Source organism: Rhipicephalus microplus, chromosome 4 (assembly GCF_043290135.1).
Source record: "Rhipicephalus microplus isolate Deutch F79 chromosome 4, USDA_Rmic, whole genome shotgun sequence".
In the NCBI taxonomy this organism is placed as follows: domain Eukaryota; kingdom Metazoa; phylum Arthropoda; class Arachnida; order Ixodida; family Ixodidae; genus Rhipicephalus; species Rhipicephalus microplus.
This window is the reverse complement of record NC_134703.1, coordinates 23,524,818-23,548,621: the sequence shown is the minus strand read 5'-3', so window position 1 is coordinate 23,548,621 and position 23,804 is coordinate 23,524,818. Positions and strand designations below refer to the sequence as shown.

General features: G+C 47.2%; 1 protein-coding gene across 1 annotated transcript in view; it reads left to right on the top strand.

Moving 5' to 3' along the window:
• Positions 1-1,146: 1,146 nt before the first annotated feature.
• wit (kinase protein wishful thinking) overlaps positions 1,147-23,804 on the top strand; it is a 110,362-nt gene continuing 87,704 nt past the window's right edge. Inside the window, exon 1 of the mRNA XM_037422555.2 lies at positions 1,147-1,414. Within this exon, the coding sequence (XP_037278452.2) occupies positions 1,363-1,414 (52 nt within the window). The 5' untranslated portion in view covers positions 1,147-1,362. The remainder of the gene's footprint in view (positions 1,415-23,804) is intronic.

Below are 23,804 nucleotides of genomic sequence, written 5' to 3'. Positions count from 1 at the left end.
GGCCAGGAATTGAATGAACACTATTTGCTTATTCAAAAAAAATCTCTGGCAACACCTCAGGTTCGTTCCTCACGGGAAGCTAGCTGCCAGCAGTGTCTCGATAAACGAGATGACATAAGGCGACTCCGAGAAGCAGTCATTTCCGCGTGTCTGGTGGGCCCGACGTAGTCTCGGAGGAGCTCACAGGTGGGCAAAACAACGAGCCGAGGACGCGGGAGAGATGGCAGACGTCCCCTCCTCCAGCGCGCACATGCATGGAACGAAGAGAGGAAGCATAACAGCGACTGCAGCTACACATACACAAAGAAAGCGTCGTCGTCTAGTCGTCGGGGCTTCGATTTTCGAGCCGCCGCCGCCGCCACAGCAGCCAAGGGCGCTCCGGCGGCGCCCTCCCCCCACGGCTCGAAGTGGACTCCCCTGTCGGCTCGCCCAGCCAGCCAACCCCTCGCCAGTCTGGCAAAGAATGCCGCCGGTGCGGCAGCCGTGCTGGCTGCATGCTAATGCCGGGTCGTGTCGACTTCGTCGCGGCGCCGTGTTCTGCGTTCGTAAACACTGGCGGTGCCGAGGATCATGAGGTACCGTTCTACCCACACATCGCCTCGGAGCTTCGTCGCCTACTACGTGGCCAGCCGGTTGCCGCAGCGCTAACCGGCACTGCTACGCCTGCAGACAAGCTACTACTACACTTGCGAAGTTCGAAACGGTTTAGTTTCCTGGCGAGTCTGTAGGCCTAACTGGTTGACGGAATCAAGACTGCGAGTGCGCCAGCGTTGACGCTGGTGTTTTGTTTCGCTCCGCTGCATATTCGTACTTGTATGAACCGGGGCGGCTGGTCGGTAGGAAGTGCCTGGTAGTTCCGTGCACACGGAGAGCCGCTGTGCGTGGAAGGGGAAATACTGGGCGCACGGGGACCGGACGCTGACGTTTTCGAGAAACAACTTGGTCACCCGCATGTCTGCACGCAAGACGGATTTCTCCGAAAAGCGGCCGCCACAACGAGGTTCGTTGCTCTGCCGGTGTCAACAACGGCGCCGGCGTTTGGATGCCAAGTGCGTGTTTTTTTGTGAAGTGTCGTTCCCTCGATTGGAGCTTGTCGCTTGCCGGTTCCTTTCATTCAAGTTTAGGATAACCTTTTTCCCTACCCCCTGATCTCTTCGTGTCAAATGACGAGTTGGAATGTTATTTGTTTAGACAGACGCATGCATCGTGACACGAATTTGCCGTTTGTGTGCAAGGGTCGCCCAGCCACGGCGACGGTAATCGAAGCCACGACCCTCGCGACTTGTGACGGATGACGGCAGTGTGACAAGCAGTGCGTACTTTGACTTCTAATTGGGGCGACGAAGACTTCCACAACTCGAGATGACACCACTGCGGCTTCTCGTCGTCCTGCCCTTGCTGGCTATGGTCATCCGTGAGTACTGTTTCTGAAACATTTTGTGTGTGTGTGTGTGTGTGTGTGTGTGTGTGTGTGTGTGTGTGTGTGTGTGTGCGTGCGTGCGCTGATGAATGACTCCCCCTCCCCCCACCAACCAAAAGAAAAACGGGAATCCATGTAACGTACATACAGACCTACCACCGAAATGTCAAACCAGGTTTAAATAATTAGTTCCCGTCTCGTATGCTAAGTCATGTCTTTGCAGAGAATTACTGATTTACTGTCTTACCAATTCACTCACATAGCAACGACATTAAGCATGAAATGTCTAGACAGCGTCGATTTCTGTCATGAGTTTCCGCGCAGTGCTATGAACTTGAAAGCGTTTTTTGCCTTACATCACTCGCTTAATGAGCCCCGCCGTGTTGGTCTAGTGGCTAAGGTATGCTGCAGACCTGCAGGTCGCGGGATCGAATCCCGGCTGCGGCGGCTGCATTTCCGATGGAGGCAGAGATGATGTGCCCGTGTGCTCAGATTTGGGTGCACGTTAAAGAACCCCGGGTGGCCGAAATTTCCGGAGCCCTCCACTACGGCATCTCTTATAATCATATGGTGGTTTTGGGACGTTAAAGCCCACATAATAATTAACTCGCTTAATGAGAAAATGGGGATAGATACTGCTCCAACAAACTTTCACTTTCATAACTCATACCGGCTACGTCAGTACTCACGGAGCCTATTTCAATCTTGAAATCTCGCAGAGTAAAGTAGTTCTGCTCTCTTACTGGCGAAAAAAGAAAAAAGAGAACTGTTGTATTTTTGCGAATTGCTGTATACAGAAAATGGAGTGGTTAATTAAACAAAACCAAACACGTCATATATAGCGTGGGCTGCGACCCTTGCAAATGCATGCGGCGACATCGTGATGAATTGCTTGATTCACAAAAGCATGGACCTCGCCCTCTCTGCACGCGGTACCGAAGATGTTCACACGAAAGGAAGAAGTGTTCACGAGACACTTGCATTGTTTTGTTCCCACGTCGTGCGTTCGAAGACCGTTGTAGACGCAACAACGCTCAGAGGCAAGCACTGTGGCAGCAAGGCGAAAACGAAGCGATGGCGTTTGTAAATGCCGCAGTCTCCATCCTGCTGCAGCAGATCCATCAGCGGCCGTTGCGGTCGGGCCAAGTCCGCCCGTGCAACCTGAATTTATGCTAGGCCTAATCATGGCGTGCTGCTGCATAATCGTGCTACTGTACGAACGGCTTAAGGTAATAAAGACGTCCGTGGCCTTTCATGGTACGGACGAAAGAGCCGTCTGGCTGCAATGCAATATCCACCTTCTGAACCATCACCAAGGAGGTCTTAAAGAGTTAATTACTGGCTTCTTGCAAACCACGGGGTTCTTTGTTTAGGGCAACCAAATGAAACCAACGGATGATTAGGTCGGGGGAAGCATAGGTGACTTTAATTGTTGTCTTCAACTGTAGTGCACGGATAATCACACGTGCGCACTGGGAAAAAAAAGGAGGGGTTATAGTAGTCACATAAGGCGCAAATGTCCCCCCCCCCCCCATACATTGACCTAAGGCACTGCGCCGTGCTCCCGACCAGGTTGCAGAAATTAGGTACCTTTTCTCATCTTCTAACCACTACCACCACCACCACATTGACCTAATAGTGGATGGGGGTGACGCAGTGAATCATCGTCCCCCCTAACCCGCCCCGCGCATCCCTGCGGTAGAAATCATGTAAAGTGACTCGGATTAAAGTCAACGGAAAGACCCCCCTTCCGTCGGTGGGATCCGAACCCACGGTGTTCGAATTGCGCTTGCGAAGCTCTACCAAATGAATGAACTACGACGAAAGGCGCCTCCCTCTCCACCTTATCGGGTATTTCTATGTATGAATCAATATATAATTCTTGCGAGTGTTCGTCAGCATGGTGACTTGGCAAAGGCACCAGGAACACTCGGGACATACAATTAAGATAGGGCGTTTTTTCCTGGGCGCCACCATAAACCTCTCTGGTCTGCACTAAACAGGCGTGACCCCCCGAAAATGCACTGCCGAGGATGCGACATCAGCTTTCATACTCCCATGTGCATCGGCGTTTTTTTTCTGTCCCGTGAAAAAGTCTATACTTTTGTGCTCATTGTCTCCGTTCTTTTCGTAAACAGTTATACGTCAATATGTATTTAAACGTACAACAGTAACTTTCTTACGAGGCTTCAGGAACATGCGACTTATGACTCTGAAACAAGGCTGCCAAATTATTTTTCGATAAAATTCGGTACGTTGCCGGCTGCACTTTTTCTTGTTCTGAAGAAGCTGTCATGTGGTGGACCAGTATAATATGCCAGAGAGAGAGAGGGGGGGGGTTAGGAATCTTCAGCCATACTTTATGTATGTTCGTGTGTGCGTTTGCACGTGAGCATGTATATGATACGTGCAAAATCGAAACATTTCTGGGAGTTTGAACATCTCTCGGCCTTGCAGCATGGGTCTTTCCGTAGTAATTCATGTGCTGCGCAAAGCAAAACTACCATTTCACTATATTGTACAGTCGAAAGCTTTTTGCTTACAACAAAGCTGACTATTTATAAAAAGCGACTGGGCCGTCAGAGAGGCTGCAGAGGATGTCGTCCGTGGACTTCGAGCCGGCCAACTCAATAAAATCAGTCTTCTCGCTTACGCCCGCGGACTGAAGCAAGGAGGAGTATATCTGGTGATAAGAAAAAAGAAACTGTGCAAAATGTTGAAACTCAATTAACTCTTGACGTCGCCCGCAGAAGCCGAGCTTATCAGTCGACTCACTGAGTTCAACTATCGATCCGTGCGGCGCTCACCAAAAACGACGGCGCGCCTTCTTCAGTGCACCGTTTGAGTGCACCACTTTAAGTTAGGTCGAAATTGCTTCCTTTGTTCTTAAGTTTCCTTTTTTTCTATTTAGCCGACGGATTCATACTTCTGTCGTACATGCGTTTCTTTAATACTACAAATTGGTTTTGCGAAATCCCGCGAGGTGGCGTGAGGGTTAAGAAAGGGAAATTAACAACCAGCCGTTTGTAGCACGCAGCCGCAAGGCAATGCACATTGATTTTTTTTTTTCAGAAACAAAGCTTCTTATAGTTCGTCCCGGTCCGCGGATCAAACCCAGAACTAACGACTTTTCGGGGCGCTCGCTCTACCACCAAGTCCATAGCTTCGTGTAACAGACGGGTGGTTATCAACTTTTTTTCTTTCTCGATGCGTTTCTTTAGCGCCGCAACAAATCACAGGACGAACGTTTGCGAAACCACTCGGCTTTTACATCCGCGTCGGAAACTCGACGCTTTCCGAGCACGGCCGGACATCCGCACCACGGTGCATGGTGTGTATAGTTTCCTTCAGAAAAGAACACGCCGCAGCAGCAGTTGAATATCGCAGCACAGTCGAGTCGAAATGATGCTGCGTTCGGACATGGACTGTTGCCAGGGTCGGTTCCTGCAGTCGTGGCGCCGCTGCTGCCGAGTCGGTGCCAACGTGCCGGCTAATGGAAACTGAAGGCCCGCTTTATTTATGATCCGCTGGGTAGAACTGAAACGCAGAATAAGTTTTAAGCGAACCGCTCACTTTCGTGGTTTGAGCCGCGACCGCCCCGTGAAAAAAAAAATGAAAAAAGGAACGAGCCTCGCATCGCTTCGTTTCTCACGCCATAATGAACAACGTTGGAATCAGCGTGATTATAGCCGTTCTTCTTTCGTATCGAGCGTCTGCTCGTTTTGAAATTGAAATGGAAATGTATCCCCCTACAGGAACATGTTACGAGAAGGGCGGGTAAGAGCCGTGAGAACAGCTCGAGTAGCCCTGACACAGAGAACAGCTTGAGTGCTATATAGTACGCACAGAAGGCGCGCGGCTGAGCACAGCCGAATAAAACAAGGACAGTATGTTTCGTAATGTGCCCTAAAAAAAATGGCAGTACAGGCATAAAAAATCACGAACGAAACCGCGAGAATTACCTTGGCCGTTGTCTGTGAACGTCACCCGAAGATAAGTTTTAGTTGCCGCACAGTTAGACCAGTGTTTGTGGTAAATAGTTAAGTGTAGTTATGTATGAAGCTACACGTTATGTTCTGTCCTGGCTACTCAAAAGTACCGCATCAGCCAAAAATGGGGAAAAAAAGTCACAAATGGGACAGTGAGAAATAAGCGTCTTTCAGAAGACACTTTAAGAATTATTAATATTCAAGGTACACGCACTGAAAAATCTGCGTACCCAGTCAGCACGTGACCTTCGCTACGGGACGCATATATGAAAATTGATCTCGATCTCTTCATCTTTTATCTTCATAGGAGAAATTACTTCATTTGTCCGTGTTAAAGGGACGCTAAAGTGGCACATCGAATAAGTTTAGTCCGATAAATTGCATTTGGAAAACTCCAGTGTCGTCAAGTTCACCGCTATAGGTTTCATAAACCGCGCGAAAATCTATGTGAAGAGTTTCACTTTTAATTATGCCGCCGAAACTTCCACGCCTGGCGTCACCGATTCCAAAATGTTTCTTTCGACTTCGGCCACGGTGGCCTAACGAAATTTCTTGAAACTTGGTATATTAAGTCTCGCGCTCGATCTGAAGACAATGCATTTCACTTTGTACGGATCGGGAACTGCGTAGGCCCTAGCAGACGCCGTCGAAATCCGTGACGTCATGGTGACTCGTGCGGGGAGATCAAGGTGGTGTCGCCACCTTTCTGTTAGCGCGTTCAATGTGTGGATACTTTGAGCGTCCCTTTTATAACGGGATGGTGACATGCGTACAACCAGGCTCGACGGGAAGGGTGATAAGTCCTCCCCCATTTTAAAATTTGACCTAATGTCTTGTCTACTTTGATGAAATTGTTCTTAGTATAGAACAAAATATAGAAGAACAGTATACACTCACAACTCATATCTCTCTACCCCTTACGTCACAATGACCTTATTTTTCCCACAGCACCGAACTCTCATGTGCACTTGAGTAAACTTCAAGGGACCTAAAGAAATTGTTCCTTTAACAGAAAGTTCAGTAAAACGAATGCTCCTCACTAGAATACAGAAGAGCACTGAGCACATCAAAACTCGGGTAAAACGTGAGAAACGCAATTTACTTTGAAAATAATTCTGTAATTTTCATTTGGAGGGTCTTCCTTAAAGCGCAAGGAGAGACAAATCTATTCAAAGAATCTGCGTTCCTGCGCCCCGCTTCTTGCACCTGAGCGTGTTGCTGTGACATGAATTCTCGTAACTTCTAACATACCCTGCAGCATCGGTTGAGGTATACAGGATTTGAACCTGCCTCAGCCATTACAACTTCGTCGCACACTTTATCTTTCGGTTTCGGACGAACACCGGAAACAATTTCGAAATAGGAGGACCCTGCGCAGACACTGACGCGCCCGTTTTCGTGTCCCGCATGGCGACTTTGCCTCGCTGTATACGCACAAGTGGTTTTGCACCGTCCCCGATAGATGGCAGATTTTGCGTTGGCAGGCATCGGCCACAGCAGTGGTGCGGAGAGCAAAACTTCATTCACCTCAAAAATAAGCCCGTGTTGGCAGATCAAGTTTGTTCAAATGTAATATACACTATTCAGAAGTTCGTTTAACTCGTTTATTTTCATTTTTTGCATGTAAAGAAAACCGCCGGGGACTCTGTGAAAGTTCGTTATTGCGAAATTCGTTAAACTGACGTTCGTACAAGTGAGAGTTCACTATTTTTTACCTTTCTTCCTAGTTTTGTGCCACCAATACCGTAACCGTTTCTTGCCTATTCCTATTCCAGCTTTTCATTGTTGTCCTTAAAACCCGAAGTCTTCATGCAAGATTGTACTCAAACGTACACATCTGGGTCGGTATCTCCTCATCAAGTGAGAACCTGCTCTTCCTCGTAGCACGTGCATCGTTCTTCTTCACGGCATTTAACTTTATAAGTACGCATTCTAAGACAACGCGACCTCTCTTCAAACGCCTAAGCACTTCCGCTCGAATTATCATAAAATGCGCCTCCTCGTTTTGTTTTTCTGGCTTACGCGCCTTTTCTCGATTACCGAGCGCCTTCCGACGGCGAGGTGTCCTTGCTATCGTGAAAGGGTATAGTTCATTAATACGAGAAAAAATCTTCTTTAGTGTGTACCTTTACTGTCTCGCAGTGTTCTTTTACCGAGAAAGAATAAGCGATCGCTTCCTGCCTCGAGGAGAAGACAATGCGCCAGCTATAATAGCTCGCTCTCGGCGAGCCTTGCCTGCTTGCTACACAGTTTGGCGGAAATCACGCTCTCGTGTTTTCAGCGGGAGGAATTTCCGCCGTTTATTTGTGCCCTGCACGCATCCGGGTGTTTCTTTTCCCTCGCTTTCTTCGCTGCTGTTACTATACTTTTCCCCTGTTCGTTTATTGTTTTGTACAAGCGCGCGCGTCCGAGGGATTCGCTTGTTGAGAAACTCGGTCGTCGCGGGGGCGTGCTGATGGAAGAGCGTGATCCGCCGCGGATTGTTTGACGAGCTTGGTTCGCCGTCGTCGGAGCGAGCAGAGTAAACGATAGAGTATTATAAGCGTGTGGCTGGTAAACGCGCGAGCTTGCAACGCGAGACATTCCGCAGGCGTCGCTGATGTTGCGCACACACGCCGTGTAGTGATACAGGCAGGTCCCTTGTGCAATGCCAGTGTTATTCAGGCGGGCGTGCTTATTTTCGCAAAAAGAAGAAGATCCGCCTGCGACGGATGACCTTCGTGTATATACGGGATTCCATTGTCCGGCACGTGGAACCCGCCCGCCCTCCTTCAGCCGTCATTCTTTGCGTAACTAACTTGCGTAACGCAGGCGCATAAGCGACTTTATTGAATCTTCAGTCAGCTATCGCCCGTCAAGAGAAGCGATTCATGAATTAGTTTCGAGCAGTGGTCTCAAAACGCGCGGCTCGCGATCCACATGTGGCGCGAGGCTCCACAAAGAAACGAAATGTTTCGGACTTTGCTGAATGGCACTCGCATTAGTTATTCGTTCGTGGTAATTAATAATATTTTGTTCGGATTAGTTACGAATAGTGGACAGGTCATCGCTACGCGATTAGCCTGCGTTGAAGCTTAACCGCGGAGCGAAATCTGTCTGTATTTCAGAATAGGTGTCCAGATCTGTGTGACCCTGGAGATAAGTGTCGACGTTTCTTGAATACTGACTCCAAGTTTTTTTTTTTCAAGAAATATGCCATATATGAGATACGAGACATGCGTTCTTTCAAATGACAGCGTTAGGCGGTATTGTGTTCGCCCCCCCCCCCTCCCCCGCCAGTGTCGCTTCAACGTTATTCGTGACTGTGGCGCGCTAGCTTAGGTCAGTTTGAAACCCCTGTTTGAGAGGCTTTCGGGTATTTGTTGCCCGAGGCAGATTGTCCCGCTATTTAAAGAGAAAATGCAAGTATTTAAATATTGAAAACTACAAAACAGCATTCACTATTAGCCATATATTCTGAATATCTCCCAAACAATGTGCGCTACGGTTCAAATTGTTTATTTGAGTGCACTAAGCTATCTGTTCTTTTTTTGGTTCTATTTCTTTTATATGTGAGATTTGTCTTCCGGCGTATAGTAAAAAAAATTGCCCGCAGCTTCCCTCGGGGGAACACTGAGGAGGATGCGGAAGCATGTAATTGGTTAAAGGGTGTTAAATTGCGACTTACTTGGGTCGATGGCTAAATTGTTTAACGTGGTTGTGAAATGGGGTGTTAAATGAGTGAACACGTACGGCACGTATGCGAAAGGGCGGTGTTTTATTTATTGCGACGAACCAACGGACGAGCGGCAACTGAGCGAGCGAGCGCCGACCTTGAGTATATATACAGCGCGACGGTGCATGCGCTGTCAGCTGTCGAATGTTCTCGAAGGAGAAGCGCGCGCGTGGCACAGATGGCGACGGCGCGACGGCGCATGCGCTGTCAGCTGTCGAATGTTCTCGAAGGAGAAGCGCGCGCGGCACAGATGGTGGGCGACGGCGCGACGGCGCATGCGCGCGCGTCAGCTGTCGAATGTTCGAGAAGCGGTGCGGACGGCGCGGACGGCGCACTACAAGGCGCGAGTATAAGATGCTTCCGCATCTAAAATAAACAAACAACTCACATGAATGCTGGATACAAAAATTCCAGTTACGTTGAGTGAGGTTTTATGAAGAATGACGCGAAACCACTTGCACCTGCCGCTTCCAAAGCTCAACGCTTATAAACTTTCGTGATGTATGCATGTAAAAGTTTTCCAGGTGAATCGGTATTTGGTCCACTTCGAGTTAACATGCGGGCCAAAGTCTCCCGTAGTGCATGGCCGTTCCCGCATTAAGCGCGGGTCTATATCTATCCTGGAGTCAAGCCGGCAACCTGTAGTATAGAACGCTAGAACGCAGCATGGATTCTTCTGAAGGTTCTTTCCTTTCAGAAAGAACACGAAAGAATCCTACCATTTTACTAGGACTCTGAGCGCATCATGCTGGGCAGACACATATACGTTTTGAGTGCCCGCGCGTAATGGGCCGCTGCATCATGCTTTACGAATAAGCAAACAAAAAAATGGGGGGGGGGGGGGGCGATGCTTGTACTAAACTGTGCAAGGTTTGAAACAGCGAAGCTCGATGATGCTCAAGTCCAATCTGTTTGGTTTTAGATCGTTGCTGGTTTTTGCTAAGCGATGCTTGGTTGTTTCGATGTTGGTTCTCAGTGCAGAGAGGTTCGAGTTAAAACACACACAATCACAAACACGACACGCATGCCCCATCTCCAGAGACAAAAACTCGGGTTGAAACTCGGGTAGGTATCTATACGGACATGTCGTGCTGCCATCGCTTCGGTGTCTTCTAGCAGGCGGATTCCGGATAGAATCTGCGCATGCGTGGGTCTTTACGTAACGTAAACTACCCCCGTATAGACTTTACGTTTGCCGTGCTACCTCGCAAATCCACGTATACGTTGGAAGGAACTCGCGGTATCCGCATTGCGGAGACTCGAAGCCGAAGTGCGAGCGCCAAAATCGATTACATTGTTTCAGCCGGTCGCCAAACCAAGAAAGGCATAGAAGATCGATGCCGTAAGCGTGCAAGCCCCCCCCCCCCCCCTCACAGGCTGGATAGGTGTCGCCTTCTAGCGGAGCCATAATAAACCAGGTAATCACAAAATTCTTATTGCAGAAACATCGTGCGTCGTGCGTCGTAAAAACCGCACAGCAGCGTTACCTCAAAATTATGCGTAAGCCAACGTGTTCATGACTGTGGTTGCACGAAGTGTCACAAGATGTCAACAGCATCGTTGTCGTAACTTTGTTTTTTTTTTTCACCCTTTTGCGCATGCGAGAATATATCACGCAATAAAAAAAAACGCTTGTGATTTTTAAGCAGCAGGAGATTCAATTCTATGCAAGTTAAATACAGTTTAAATGCAGGTAGCATCACTATTCGTTGGTTTGCGAAAACATAATGGTATATGTGCTTACGTACGTTCATAAGCTTTTACGTATGAGAAGCTAAAAAGTTGAAAACATTTGCTCTGGTAAAGGCGGTAAACGCAAACTGGTATCCAGTAACACGTTTACGTACAAGCGAAAAAGCCCCTGTTCTTTCGCTGCACGTAGTCGTCGCCATCGCTTCGCGGCCACTTGTTGGGCCTCTCCCATTTTTCAATGAACCAGTGGTGAATAGTGGAATCCGCCCAATTTCTTTGGCACATATCCGTCTATGATGGCAATAGTTTTCTGGTAGGTCACACAGTGGCGCATATCCGTTAAGGTGATGATGGTTTTATGCGGTCGACTCTCTTCACACACACACGGTAAATAAAACAGTCGACAAGGAACTTGAACATTATGCTGTTAAATTCTCGGTTCGCCATTGCCAAATTTACAAAAGTGGAGTTGCATAATGAAAAGAGGTGATAAGTGCTAGTGTGAATTACATTTGATACAAAAATAAGTAAAAAAAAAGAAAACTGCGTTGAAGTACGCACAACGTTACCGTTGATGCGAAAAATGCATTGTCGAAATGCCGTTGTGCATTCCTTCGAGGCATGTTTGTTTGCTGTGCATGTTTACATCGTAGTCCGTTGCTGGAAAACGACTTATTCTTACATCACGTTTCGTATATAAGGTCCCCATTCTGCACCGGATTGAGAGCTGCACGGTTCTTTCTCCACCGGCATCAATTATACCTGCCCGACAGGTGCAGTATCTTACGTCTGCCGTTAGCTTTCTCTGGGGAAAAAAAATCGAAGCTGCACGCTATGTTATTTCGTGAAGACAATGGCAGCTCACTTCCATCCCAACTTTCATTCCGTGCGTTGCGCAAAAGCTTGGGTAATTATATCTAATCTGGCCCGTTATTTGCGAGCCTGCAGTATTTTCGTAATCACGATGCATATCTAACCTGGCCCGTTATTAGCAAGCCTGCAGTATTTTGATTGATTGATATGTGGGGTTTAACGTCCCAAACCCACCATATGATTATGAGAGACGCCGTAGTGGAGGGTTCCGGAAATTTCGACCACATGGGGTTCTTTAACGTGCACCCAAATCTGAGTTGCAGTATTTTCGTAATCACGATGCAGTCTCAAGTTTCGCGTCCGAAAGATTCATCTAGAAAATAATAATTTGCTAATTTGTGAGGCTTTGTGCGCAAGGATATTGACTTTCGTTGTTTTGTATCCGTGTGAATTGTGTACAGGTAAGTGCGACATCCATGTGTGCGTATTATTAGGTATTTTTCCCCTGCAATCAACGAAAATACCCTCTGCCCTTGCTGGCGTTTCTTTTTTCGACCTTAAAGCTTCTTGCTGGTGTTTTTTTTTTCGGCCTTAAAGCCACTTTTTGGTGTGTTTTTTTTTCGACCTTAAATCCTTCGCAGTGATACTATAGTTTTCTAGCGGAGTCGATCACACACACAGACGTTATAGTGAAAAGACTTGTTTATTTGACGCTTCGGCCGTGGGCCCGGCCTTCGTAAGAACATATTGCCATGTTTTTGCTGCAATCTCCGATCATAATTTCTCATCGAATACAGCTGTTATGCTTACTCGCTTACTCCCGGCTAATGTCGGCTATCCGTTGTAGCGTAATACATACTATGTTTGTCGCTTTAAGTCGCAAAACTACGATATGTTTATGAGGGATATCGTAATCGGGAGCACGACGGGCATTGTTCTATAGCAGCAGTGTACTTGTTCGTCCATTCTTAATTTAACGAGCGAACTCTACCGATCAAGTTAATTAACCTCCCGTGCTGTGCGCGCTATCCTGCGCACCGCTGTACCCGTTCTTAACGTAACGAGTCACTGCGGCGTGTAAACGAAACGAGTGATTGCAAAACACAAGTTTTTCGCGTGCGTCGCTCGGGCGGACTTGAGCAAACCGTCGAGACGTAATGCTTCGTGACGACGTAGAGAACTCTAACGTGTGTGTGTTTTCTATCCATTTTCACTCTATACTGTGTGTGTGCTTGGTTGTTCGTGCGCGCGTATATACGCGTGCGTGCTTCGAAAAGCGGCGCCCTTCGCCCGAGCCTATATACCTGGACGTATACACTTGCTTCACTATAGATATATGCCGCGATTTGCACGAGCGCGTGCTCCTTCATACCTTGTGCCAGCACAGCTTAGAGAGTTTCGCCAATGGGAGTAAGACAACGAAAGAATTTTCGGAGACCCGTTTGCTTCATCGCGCACGCGAATGCTTGCCCGACTAACATTACATTTGGATTGGGTGGGATTTTCGGGAAATATCGTATACAGAGGTTTGTTGTAAGCGATTGTCTCGGGACGTAGCCGCACCACGTATACAGTCCTTGCGTGAAAATCTGACTGGGCGTTATCACCATATCTCTAGTTTGCTCTTCCGATGCCTGCACTGCTTCTTTATTTTTTTCCTATTCACTCTATTTGTTTTCATTCCGATCTTTGCTGCGATGAAATCTCGTTTCTTTTTTCTTTCGCGTTCACTGATCAAACAGAACATCTCCTCCCGTTCCCGCCATAATTTCTGCCCTCGCGTCTGTTGACTCCCGCGCAGCTTCGAAAAGTATAATACACAGACGATATAAAGTCTCCTATGTAGGCACATAGAGAGAGAGAGTGTGTGTGTGTGTGTTTGTATTACTACGGGCCACGTAGGATTTGTGGACTGTGCAGCGCATTGAAAATATGATTTGGCGAGGGTGATGACGGGGGGAAGTTATTACCAGCGCAGCAGTTCGTACAGGAAATATTGTCGGATCTCTCGTGTTTACAATGTTTGCAGCCGGGGTGGCGTATGCGGTTTTCGACGAGAATTAGCGGGCGTTGCAGTACAGCATGAAAACCTGCTATAACTCACTCGGCCTTCTCGGCTTCTTGAACTTTGCAATAGCGGTTCGTCTCCTCCCGGTTATATACCCAGTCGTGAAAAACAGAGCGCGTGAGATTATTGGAAAGTGTCTTCTGAAAGGTGCGAGATGAAAGAAAGACCAGTTAATTTGACGATTACCGGTACTGCCGATGGCCCTCCTCCTCCTTCCCTTTTCTGAGCTATATAGCTCTGACATGAAATGAAATGTTATTGTAATCGTTTTAAAAATACGTTGCCGGTTTAGAAAATAAAGGAAAGGACTTCTTGACGCATCGCTTTGAAGCCTGCTTGACGCGAATTTGTGTGCTCTATAGTATATCACTTTACCTTTGTTGGTTCAGTGCATTGGTAATGAGTTATTGTCATAGGGAGGTTGTTAGACGCGGCGAGTGATAATTGCAGAAGCATGAATCAGCAATTAGCAAGCTTCAGTATATATATATATATATATATATATATATATATATATATATATATATATATATATATATATATATATATATATATATATATATAATTCACTTATAACGAGAACGTACAATGGTGAAATGTGCGTAGACGGCAATGAATCTCCGAAGCTCTTTTCGTTTCCCTACATAGATCGGCATACTCGCTCAGACTTGGATCAGGCGGTGGGTTTGAGTGAGAGGGGTAGTAATATCTTGGCGAGTTTGAGTTCGAGTGAGTCCTGCTGAGGCAGACTTTAGTGTTGTGGGAGTGAGCTCCATCTTTCATTGCCGACCTGTGCTATTGTTGAGCTTCACCATTCCTATAAGCGTTACGTCGACTCACGTTTACACAGAGGTCTATACCTCGTTCGTGCGCCAGCTGGCTCGCTTTGTGTAGCCGAATTTATCTAGCTCGCTGTACAACTCGGTCTTTTGACTGCTGTTGAGGAGAGAAATGTTCAGCCTCGCTTGTTCTAGTGTTACCTTTTCTTTTTAGTGCAGTTGGTCTTTACATGCGTTTTCCTATTATTTTTGTTATAGATCAAAAGGTGTGCCGTATAGGTCACCGATTATGTGAGACAATAGTGTTGAAGAGCACTGACACCCATGATCGAGAGGGCGAATTTAACGCTAAACGAACTCGTGACTCAACTTAGGCTATACTCAGACGCGCGTCAAGCTGTGAGTACGGCTGAGTAATATGTTAGCAAGTTTTAGTCTGAGTTAGAAGAAGTCTAGCGAGCCCGCTTCAGAAACATTTGCGGTTAGCAGACTGCAGGAGTATGAGTGAGTTGCATTTTTTTTCCTCCTTGCCTACCTATGGTATCCTGAGTTTATAGCCTCGATTCTCTGTGAATTCAACCACCCCATTCGTGTCCCGGTGCTCATTGAGAATGCGTGCAGCGTTTTAAAGCTACATCATCATCATCATCATCATCATCATCATCATCATCATCATCATCATCATCATCATCATCATCATCATCATCATCATCATCATCATCATCATCATCATCATCATAAGATTTCGCAGACTTGCAGAGTTAAAAAAAAAAAAAAACGTTTCTTGTACGTGTGACATTTGGGTTGCGAATTCCCTCTATCGACTTAAAGTTTAGGTCATACCCGGGTACTTACAAACCGATACCAAGAGAAACGTAAACGTAATAGATAGCGGCACGGAAAAAAAAAGACAGGAAGAAAAAAAATTGAGAACGCAATTGAGCCTCCTCAGAATAGCGTGCATCGACGGCGTTTGCCTGTACGAGCCGCACAACCAAAAGTAAAGAACACCATGTCTTCTGGGGTCAATATCGATTCTACAAAGATCATTGGATGAGGGAATCGACGCGCAGCGAGGCAAGTTCCCGATAACATGTATACACACATGCTGGCTTGTGCTTTCTCCATGCGTCGTCATTGAAATACGCGGGCGCGGCTTTCGATCGAGTATTTGCTGTATAAGCGAACTTGTCCGCGATGTATAAGTAAGCCATATAAGCGAGGCTGGCGTGGATTGTTCCCGCGTATAGCGCAGCGCGATATAGTTTAGTTGGAAATGAAGATAGATGGCGGGGACTTTCGGCTGTGCAGCATGTAAGTAACATTTACGACTCGCTATAGCGAGGTCGTAATGGAACGTTGCGTTGGTTACACGTTTATTTTTTCTTCGTTTTTTTTTCTGTTTATTCGGCCGTACTGCTTGTGCACTCGAGTGTGCGCCATCATCATTTCACTGCTTTTTCACAACTCCCGAAATTTATACTCTTGAACCTCATTCGTTGACGCCATATATGGAAGCTTCGATGAAGTCAACGCGTACAAACACGCACTGTTTATTTTCGATGCCCTCGTCGTACTCACGCACGGCCCGTTTTCGCGGTGCACAGAATTCATGGGCGGTGAGGCAATGTCGCCGTTTTGGTACAGTCGACGACGAGAGACCTCTACATGGAATGCGAGCTCATAACGGCGATCCAACGTCGCCGCTTTTTGATTGGTTGCCCACGTCTTTCTCTCCTTTCGTGCGCAGTCAGCTGCGCGGGCAGCCTCGTCCGTATATGGGCATCTCGCGGAAGTGTCCTTGCCTGCTATCTTGGTGTTATGTCGGGGAGGGCAGCCTTATAAGGCATAGTAAAAAAAAAATTGGAAATTTATAACTGAAGTTCGGCTATGGTGGAGCTGTATCTGCTGTATTCGTTCAGATGATGTGTATATGGCCGTTGGTTCAATTCCCAACTTTTCTTTGCTGTTTTTCAGTGCTTTTGTTTTTGTGTTGTTTGTTTTTGTTTTTTTCTTACTCATGTTCTGCTCTTTGTGCCATATGGTTTTTATCACATGGTTACTGTCTCCTCTATATATTTTCATGCTCTGCGCAATAAACTCAGTTGGAAGTTAGCGCTCGTGTCTTTCGTGTCCTTCTTGTCTCTGTGTCGTTGTTTCGTTCTCGCGCTATAACTATCGGCGCTTCAAAAGTCGTGGAAACGCTCGTGATGCCGTTGAAAACGTTCTAGATTAAATAAAAAAAATTAGGCATATTCAACCTACCTTGGGAATCGACGTTATGCGAAGCATGCGGAGGGAAGGTGAGCGTGTCGCAATTTTCTTTTATTGAGCGAGACGTCATGAAATGACGCTAAATTTCTGTACAAATGTCGCACGCACACACATATGTTAAAGAGTAGCAGATGTTTATACAACCATTTGTTTGCACTTGCGCAACGATGCCAACAGGAACATGCGTATTAGCAACACCAAAAGCTGATATGAAGCGCTGATGCTCGCGAGGATGCTGGACTTGGACACTGCCACATAAATCAACTTCAGCGCATGGCAACTAACCACAATGAACGTTAACCCGACGTGACGGCTGTATCGAATGAGTACATATGCAATGTTTACAAAACTGGATAAGCAGCACTGCAACCACTATTGACGTTTCACGAGATTAGCGTCTATTTGAGAAGTAGTTCCGAGACATGGCGTAACTCTGCGGTAGAATGCTTCGTTGCCACGCAGAATGCTTGGTTTCGATTCCAGCTGGGACCGTGACACTTATTCTTTGCATTCGTCTGGTCGACGCTACCGATGTCAGATATTTCTTAACACTCGCGCGTTAAAATTGCCCATGCGTGTTTTCGTCGTTCCTCCGTAGATACTGTCAATCACCTGTGGTACATACACGCATATCAGTCGCACATACTCACCCGTGGGTATGTGCCACTGTCTGGCGGGACGTGTTTGACGACGTATGCGATGAGAATGTGACATTATTCATGTTTTGACCAGTGTGTCATATCACCATACCCTCCCGTGCTAATTTTGGTTCACGCCAAGTTAGGGGGTGATAACGAGAACACCCAAACGTAAGCGGCTAGATAGATAGATGCGCTCAAAGTCACTGAAGTTCGCTAAGAAATGCTTCGCATTAAAAAAAAAAAAAACATTACTGGTTGAGTTGGACAAGTGTGGCGAATCACATGCATGCAAGACAGATGACAGTACGTGACTCTGAATTTCCTTGATCATGTCTTATGACGTCGTTGGTTTATTTAGAGCGTTTATTCCCGAGGCTGTATATTTGTTCGTTGCACAACGGAACTGAAGGACTGTCGTTTGTTCGAAAGAATGAACGCCTAGCTAGTTTCGAAAAATCTTCTCGGACTAACAGAACTTTAAACTATACTCCTGTATAGTATTTTACCTCAGAATGATGTGTAGAAGATGAAGCGATTACGTCCGTCTTCGTTCTGTCCAGTAAAAAAATTATAAGCGACCTCACTGACCGTATATGAATGAACACAGTGCTTTGAAAGGATACCTCACCCGATCATTACAGCACCCGATCAATACGGCAATTTATTGTGCTATCGTCGAAACGAGCAATTATGCAAGTCATGTCGCCACTTTATCACCATGTGTTAGCCTGCATGTTATTGGTTATATTCAGTTACACTGTCACATCAACTATTCGGTAACTCTGGAGCGCCCTGAAACAACTACCCGAATGTACCACCAGTGTCTTGTTGGGGTATTCCTTAAAGTATATGTACAACAAACAAGTCCAATTATCCAGAAACAAGGTGTGTAAGCCGGCTAGTTGGTATAGAATAATGTTAAATGGTAAGCGCGAAATGTACACCGCGGGCAAGGAAACGATGAAGACAAGTGCCGATATCGTTTATTAAAGCAACACACAAATATATACGCGTCCACGTGTGATCACAACCACATCAGTCAAAGCACAAGGGTGAATAAGACTGAACAAGAAGCTAAAGAGCTACGCAGGAGCGACAGGTGCATGTGAATTTCCTTTTGTGTTAGTGCGATGAATGGCTTGCTGACGCAGTTTCCATTTACTGTCGCCACCACCTCAACTGTCCGAGCTATCGCCCAGCGTTCAAAAACCCCGATCGCATGCAACATAGTGTCGAATATGAAGTGCGCCAGAGAGACGTACCGGTGCCCTTGCCCCCTATGCGATAATCGACTGGCAATTAGGTAAGTGACTGTTGTCCAGTTTAAAGACGTCGGGGCAGTCTCATTAGCGCCGAAATCGTAAGAATCCTATGAAGAATGACGCACTCCTTATACACTGCGGAGCGAGGTGGAGTCACGTTCCCGTGAGTGAGTGATTGAGTGAGTACAACTTAATTGTGGCCCAGTGCAGATGCTGAGGTTGAAGCGAAAACTTTACGTGCCCGTGCATGGGCGTGTTTGAAGGGGTCGAGTGATTCTCGTCGGGTATTTGGGCGAAGCAGCACGGCGAATCTGCTGCCCTCTTTTTCTTGTGGGTTGACCGCAACGACGACCACGTGAATAAGGAACAAGGTTGCCGATTGGTGTATTACGATAAGGAGGTATTTACTCGTACGATGTCTTTCTATTTATACCATCGTGTTTTGCAAGTATATATATAAACTATGGAGTACAAAGTGTCTAGTTAAGACAACAGGCATACGCCAAGTGCCGAAGGGAGGGGTGGGGGGTCCCAAGTTTTTACTGAATCGGACCCCTGTTCTGTCAATGTTCGATGTGCCCAGCTATGGCGACGCAGGCCGAAAGCACGCAATTTTGCATTCTATAGGGGGCGCTAAACATCCCGCCTTTACGTTCTGAAAACAGGGTACCAAGGACAGAGCGTTGTGATGAGTAATGTCGCCGCTTCACCATTCATTACGGAGCTTGATTTCTCTGTTTCAAACTCGACCAACCGGAGATCGAGAAAAGTAGGGGGAAGGGGAGGGAAGTTGCTGCGGTCAAGAGCACCAGTACACTTGAATTCAGCTGTGCTCCGTTAGAAGGAGCGTTGGCTGTTTAGGTAATCTCGGAAGTCTTCATTGTACGGCATAGATCATGCCACGATTGTACCACTGTGGTGTGCACACCAGGTGCATCAGATCGCTCTAAATTGCGCACAACGCAGCATGAGACTGTCGGTGACCAAACTCTGTGATGCACCAGGACGGTCTGGTTGATTCCTCAACTGGGATCATGCTCAGGGGCACCGCTTCTTGGCCTATAAGCTGTAACGCACACATGCGTAGTGACTTCTGGAAGCTGCGCTTCTATAAATGGGTGTGTTGGCTAAGGAGGTTTGGTTCAACTGCTTCTCTTGAAACATGTAAAGGTTCCATACTTTCGCTGCTAAGGAAGAACAGCAACAACAACTGTGCACGGCACTCTGTGCAAACAGTATACGCGTGCATGCACCTCCATTATGCGTCCTAGTTCACCAAACTGCGCTTGACGTCTGGATACTTCTCCGTGGACAAGGGCGAGCACGGCCTTCGTTTTGCTTTTCTCCGGCGTATTCAGGACAACGTGGTGCACAGAATCCAGGGCACCGGTCCCGTTTCGCTTAGTTACGTTTTCCCTGTCAGACAGCTCGGTTCGCGTGGGCAAGTGCAGTGTTGCATCGTTGGCGTTGTTCTTCGCGATTATCTGAGGCATTTGTTGGCGAGCTTGCGTTGAACGCGTGATCTCCTGACGGCCGTGCGGCGATCTCCCCAGACAAGAAATGAAGATTAAAGGAAACAAAGCAACGAGATGCTAGATCCCTCTGCTGCCCTTTCAGAGAGGAAGATGGAAACAAAGAAACGCAACAAAGAAAAAAAAAGGACAGCGATTCGGTGGCAAAGCAGAGATAAAAAAAAGAATGGAAATGCCAGTTTCGCCGAAAGAATTCTGCACGGAGAAATGCAGAAAACGATGAAAAAAAAAAGAGCACGCAGAGGCGTGTCAAAGAACGGCGTGAGGTGACAAAAGCGAGGCATTGACGGCGTCGTTGCATGGTCTGCCATTGCGACGGTGGTATGACGTCTCTCTTCCCCTCCTCAACGCGTCCCTACTGGATTCTTTTGTCGTTTTCCATTCTTTCGCGTGGTCCCGTTGGCCCTCCTCACCATAGCCTTTGTGTCTTGGTTCTCATTAGCAGCAGCGGTCGCCGCGCCTTTACAGCCGCGTCGCCGTCTAGCAGACGCGCCGACGTCGTGCAATTTCCCTCCCTCCACCCCTGCTCTCTCCCTTTCCTTCTTGCTCTCTTCAGGTACCCTCTCTGTCACCTGCTTCTAGGAAGTCTCATGATTATCATCAGCCTGACCACGCCCATCGCAGGGTAAAGGCCTCTCCCATAATCCGCCAATCAACCCGGTCTTGTGCTTTTCGTTGCCACGTTATACCTGCGAACTTTTTAATCTCATCGGCTCACCTATCATTCTGTCTCCCCTTCGTGCGTTAGCCTTCTCTGGGAATCTCGTCAGTTACGCTTAATGACCAGCGGTTATCCTGCCTACGTGTTACGTGCCCGACCCACGCCCATTTATTCTTCTTGATTTCAACTATGATATCCTTAACCCCGGTTTGTTTCCTGACCCACTCTGCTCTATTCTGGTTTCCTAAGGTTACGCCTATCATTTTCCTTTTCATCGCTCGCTGCGTCGTCCTCAATTTAAGCTGAACGCTCTTTGTAAGCAACCAGGTTTCTGCTCCGTAGGTAAGTAAATACCGGCAAGATGCAGCTGTTATGTACATTCCTCTTGAGGGTTAGTGGCAGATTACCAATTATGTTTAGAAAATGCCTACCGAATGTGATTCCCCTCCCCCCCATCCTTATTCTTCTAGCTATTTCACCCTCATGGTTCGGCTCCGCTGTTACCGTATGCTTGTGCTAAGTAGACATTTTCCTTTACAACTTCCAGCGTCTCTCCACCTATCGCAAAGTGCTGTTTTCTGTGAAGACTGTTGCACATTACCTTAGTTTTGTGCATATTAATTTTCAGATTTTTGTCTTCTGCTTTCCGTGTCCCGTTGAGTAGTCATGCATGAGCTGTAATTCTTCCCCCGAGTGGCAGCTATGCGCGGAGCTTACGTGGATCAGGCGGTAACCGACTATCATAATACATGCAGGCGTTTTCACGTCTAAATACCACGACATGGTTACGAGAGACGCCTTGGTGGAGGGCTGCAGCGATTCCGACCACCTGAGCTTCTTAAACGTGCTCCTACAGCCAAGTACACGGCCCTCTAGTATTTTCGACTCCATCGAATAAGCGACCGCAGTGGTCAAGACTCGATCCAGCGATCTCGGGGTCGACAGTCGAGCACCACTAGACCACCACGTCGGGTGCACAAGCGCAGGTCACATTGAAACCGACTTCCTCGGGGGATTCGTCGCTCCGAAGTCAACGCTGCGCGCGTAAGAGCTATTGAAGGCCTATATAGCAGCGGAGGGGAAAGAGAGACACGCAACGGAGACATAGAAAACAGCATACACATTTCAGTGAGTGAATGCCGCGCGCGTCTGCATCGAAAGCACGACCCAGCAATACGTGTGTCGGGAGATGCCTTATCGAGCTACGCCAGCAGCTCGTATAATCGTCTGAATTGTGACGTCAAGGGCGTCGATAAATGTTACGCCTCTATTGCAGTCCTACTTGTACTGCACGATTTCCGATTTGCCCACGGCTGTGGCTGCAATGAGGTGCCAATAAATAATAATAATAATACTAATAATAATAATAATAATAATAATAATAATAATAATAATTGTCGTTTTATGCCCCAAAACTACGATATGATTCTGAGAGACGCCGTAGTGGAGGGCTGCGGAAAATTGTGACCATGTTCTTGAACATGCTCTGGCATCGAACAGTACACGAGCCTCTGGCATTTTGCTTTCACCAAAATGCGATCGCCACGGCTGGAATCGAACCCGCCACCTTCGGGTCGGTAGCCGAGCAACGTAACCATTGACCCACCGTGGTTTAGTGTAGTCACTTATCGATATACCAATAGGAGTACTGCACTGGAGTTCCATCTCTTATGCAGCAGCAACTCCATACTGCTCCTCGAAGGGACCTATTCACGATTCCTGCTTAATTTTATTTTGTGAAGGGGACCAATTAGCGAAGGAAAGGGGTTGTACAAAAGAGCTCGCTACAAGCATCCACAGTTTATTACAGGAAATGAAACCGGGGATTCAGGTATTCATCGTGGTTCCATGGGGGCAAAAAAAAAAAAAACTTACTAGTAAGGGACGTCACATGACAATCTTACATTCTGGCGATAAAGATAGAAGGACTTGTGAGAAACAGGCCCCTCGCGAGATCTATAAGTTATCCAAGCGCGCGGAGGTTTACGGGAAAACGTAGAGTGATGAATTAGTGGTGACGGTCGATCAACAAGAGGACATCACTAAAAGATTTCGCGATTTGAACAATGTCTTGAATGCATACGCAACTATTCAAGGTACACCTAAGAGTAAGAGCGGGGATGTATAATAAATCCAAAGCAAGCAGCATGCGTCGAGCGCGCACGCATTTTACGAGAGTAGGAGACAATTTTTGTGTCATTGAGACACTTGGGGGGGGGGGAGAATAATAGAAAGGAAATAGATAGAAAAGAAGAGGAGTAAGAAAGATAAGCATGAATAGTCAGCTCGAGACTATACACAGCATGGTCTCGCATAGTTCTTTCACAAGCAGTCGTGAAGTCTGGTGCTCCTTAAGAAGTGTAAGAGGGCTTTCGTGGCTTTGCGTGTATATATGGGAGACCGTCGGCCAAGGTCCCAGGATCTTCTCTTCTGTAAGCGACCGTGAATCCAGCTGACGGAGCTTGGCTTCCATACGTTCAGACTGATATGCTGGGCAATGACATAGAATGTGCTCGAGCGTTTCCTCGCAGGCGCACATGTAAGCAAAGTAGGTATTGGCAGCAAGCGGCTAAGACACGAAAGTGGACATCATCATCATCATCATCAGCCTGTCTACGTCCACTGCAGGACAAAGGCCTCTCCCATGTTCCGCCAGTTAACCCGGTCGAGATAGCTTAAAAGAGGGCAAGACTATATGGAATTTCGCAACAGGGTATACGCGGATCTTCGCGTTCGCCTTTCTTGCTATTGGGTCGTGTACGCCGTCCCCTTGTGTTGCCGTTAAGTGACGGAAATACCGCGCTTACGCAACGACCGCTATCTTTGCGTACCCCACTCTAAAAAAAAAAAAGAAAACTACCTTATATGGGCGCTTGCGTGCGGGTATTGCTCGAGCACCACGGAGTGTCATGACCGGGCGCACCCCTTGAAACGGCGGCGCGGCGTGCGGATCACGTG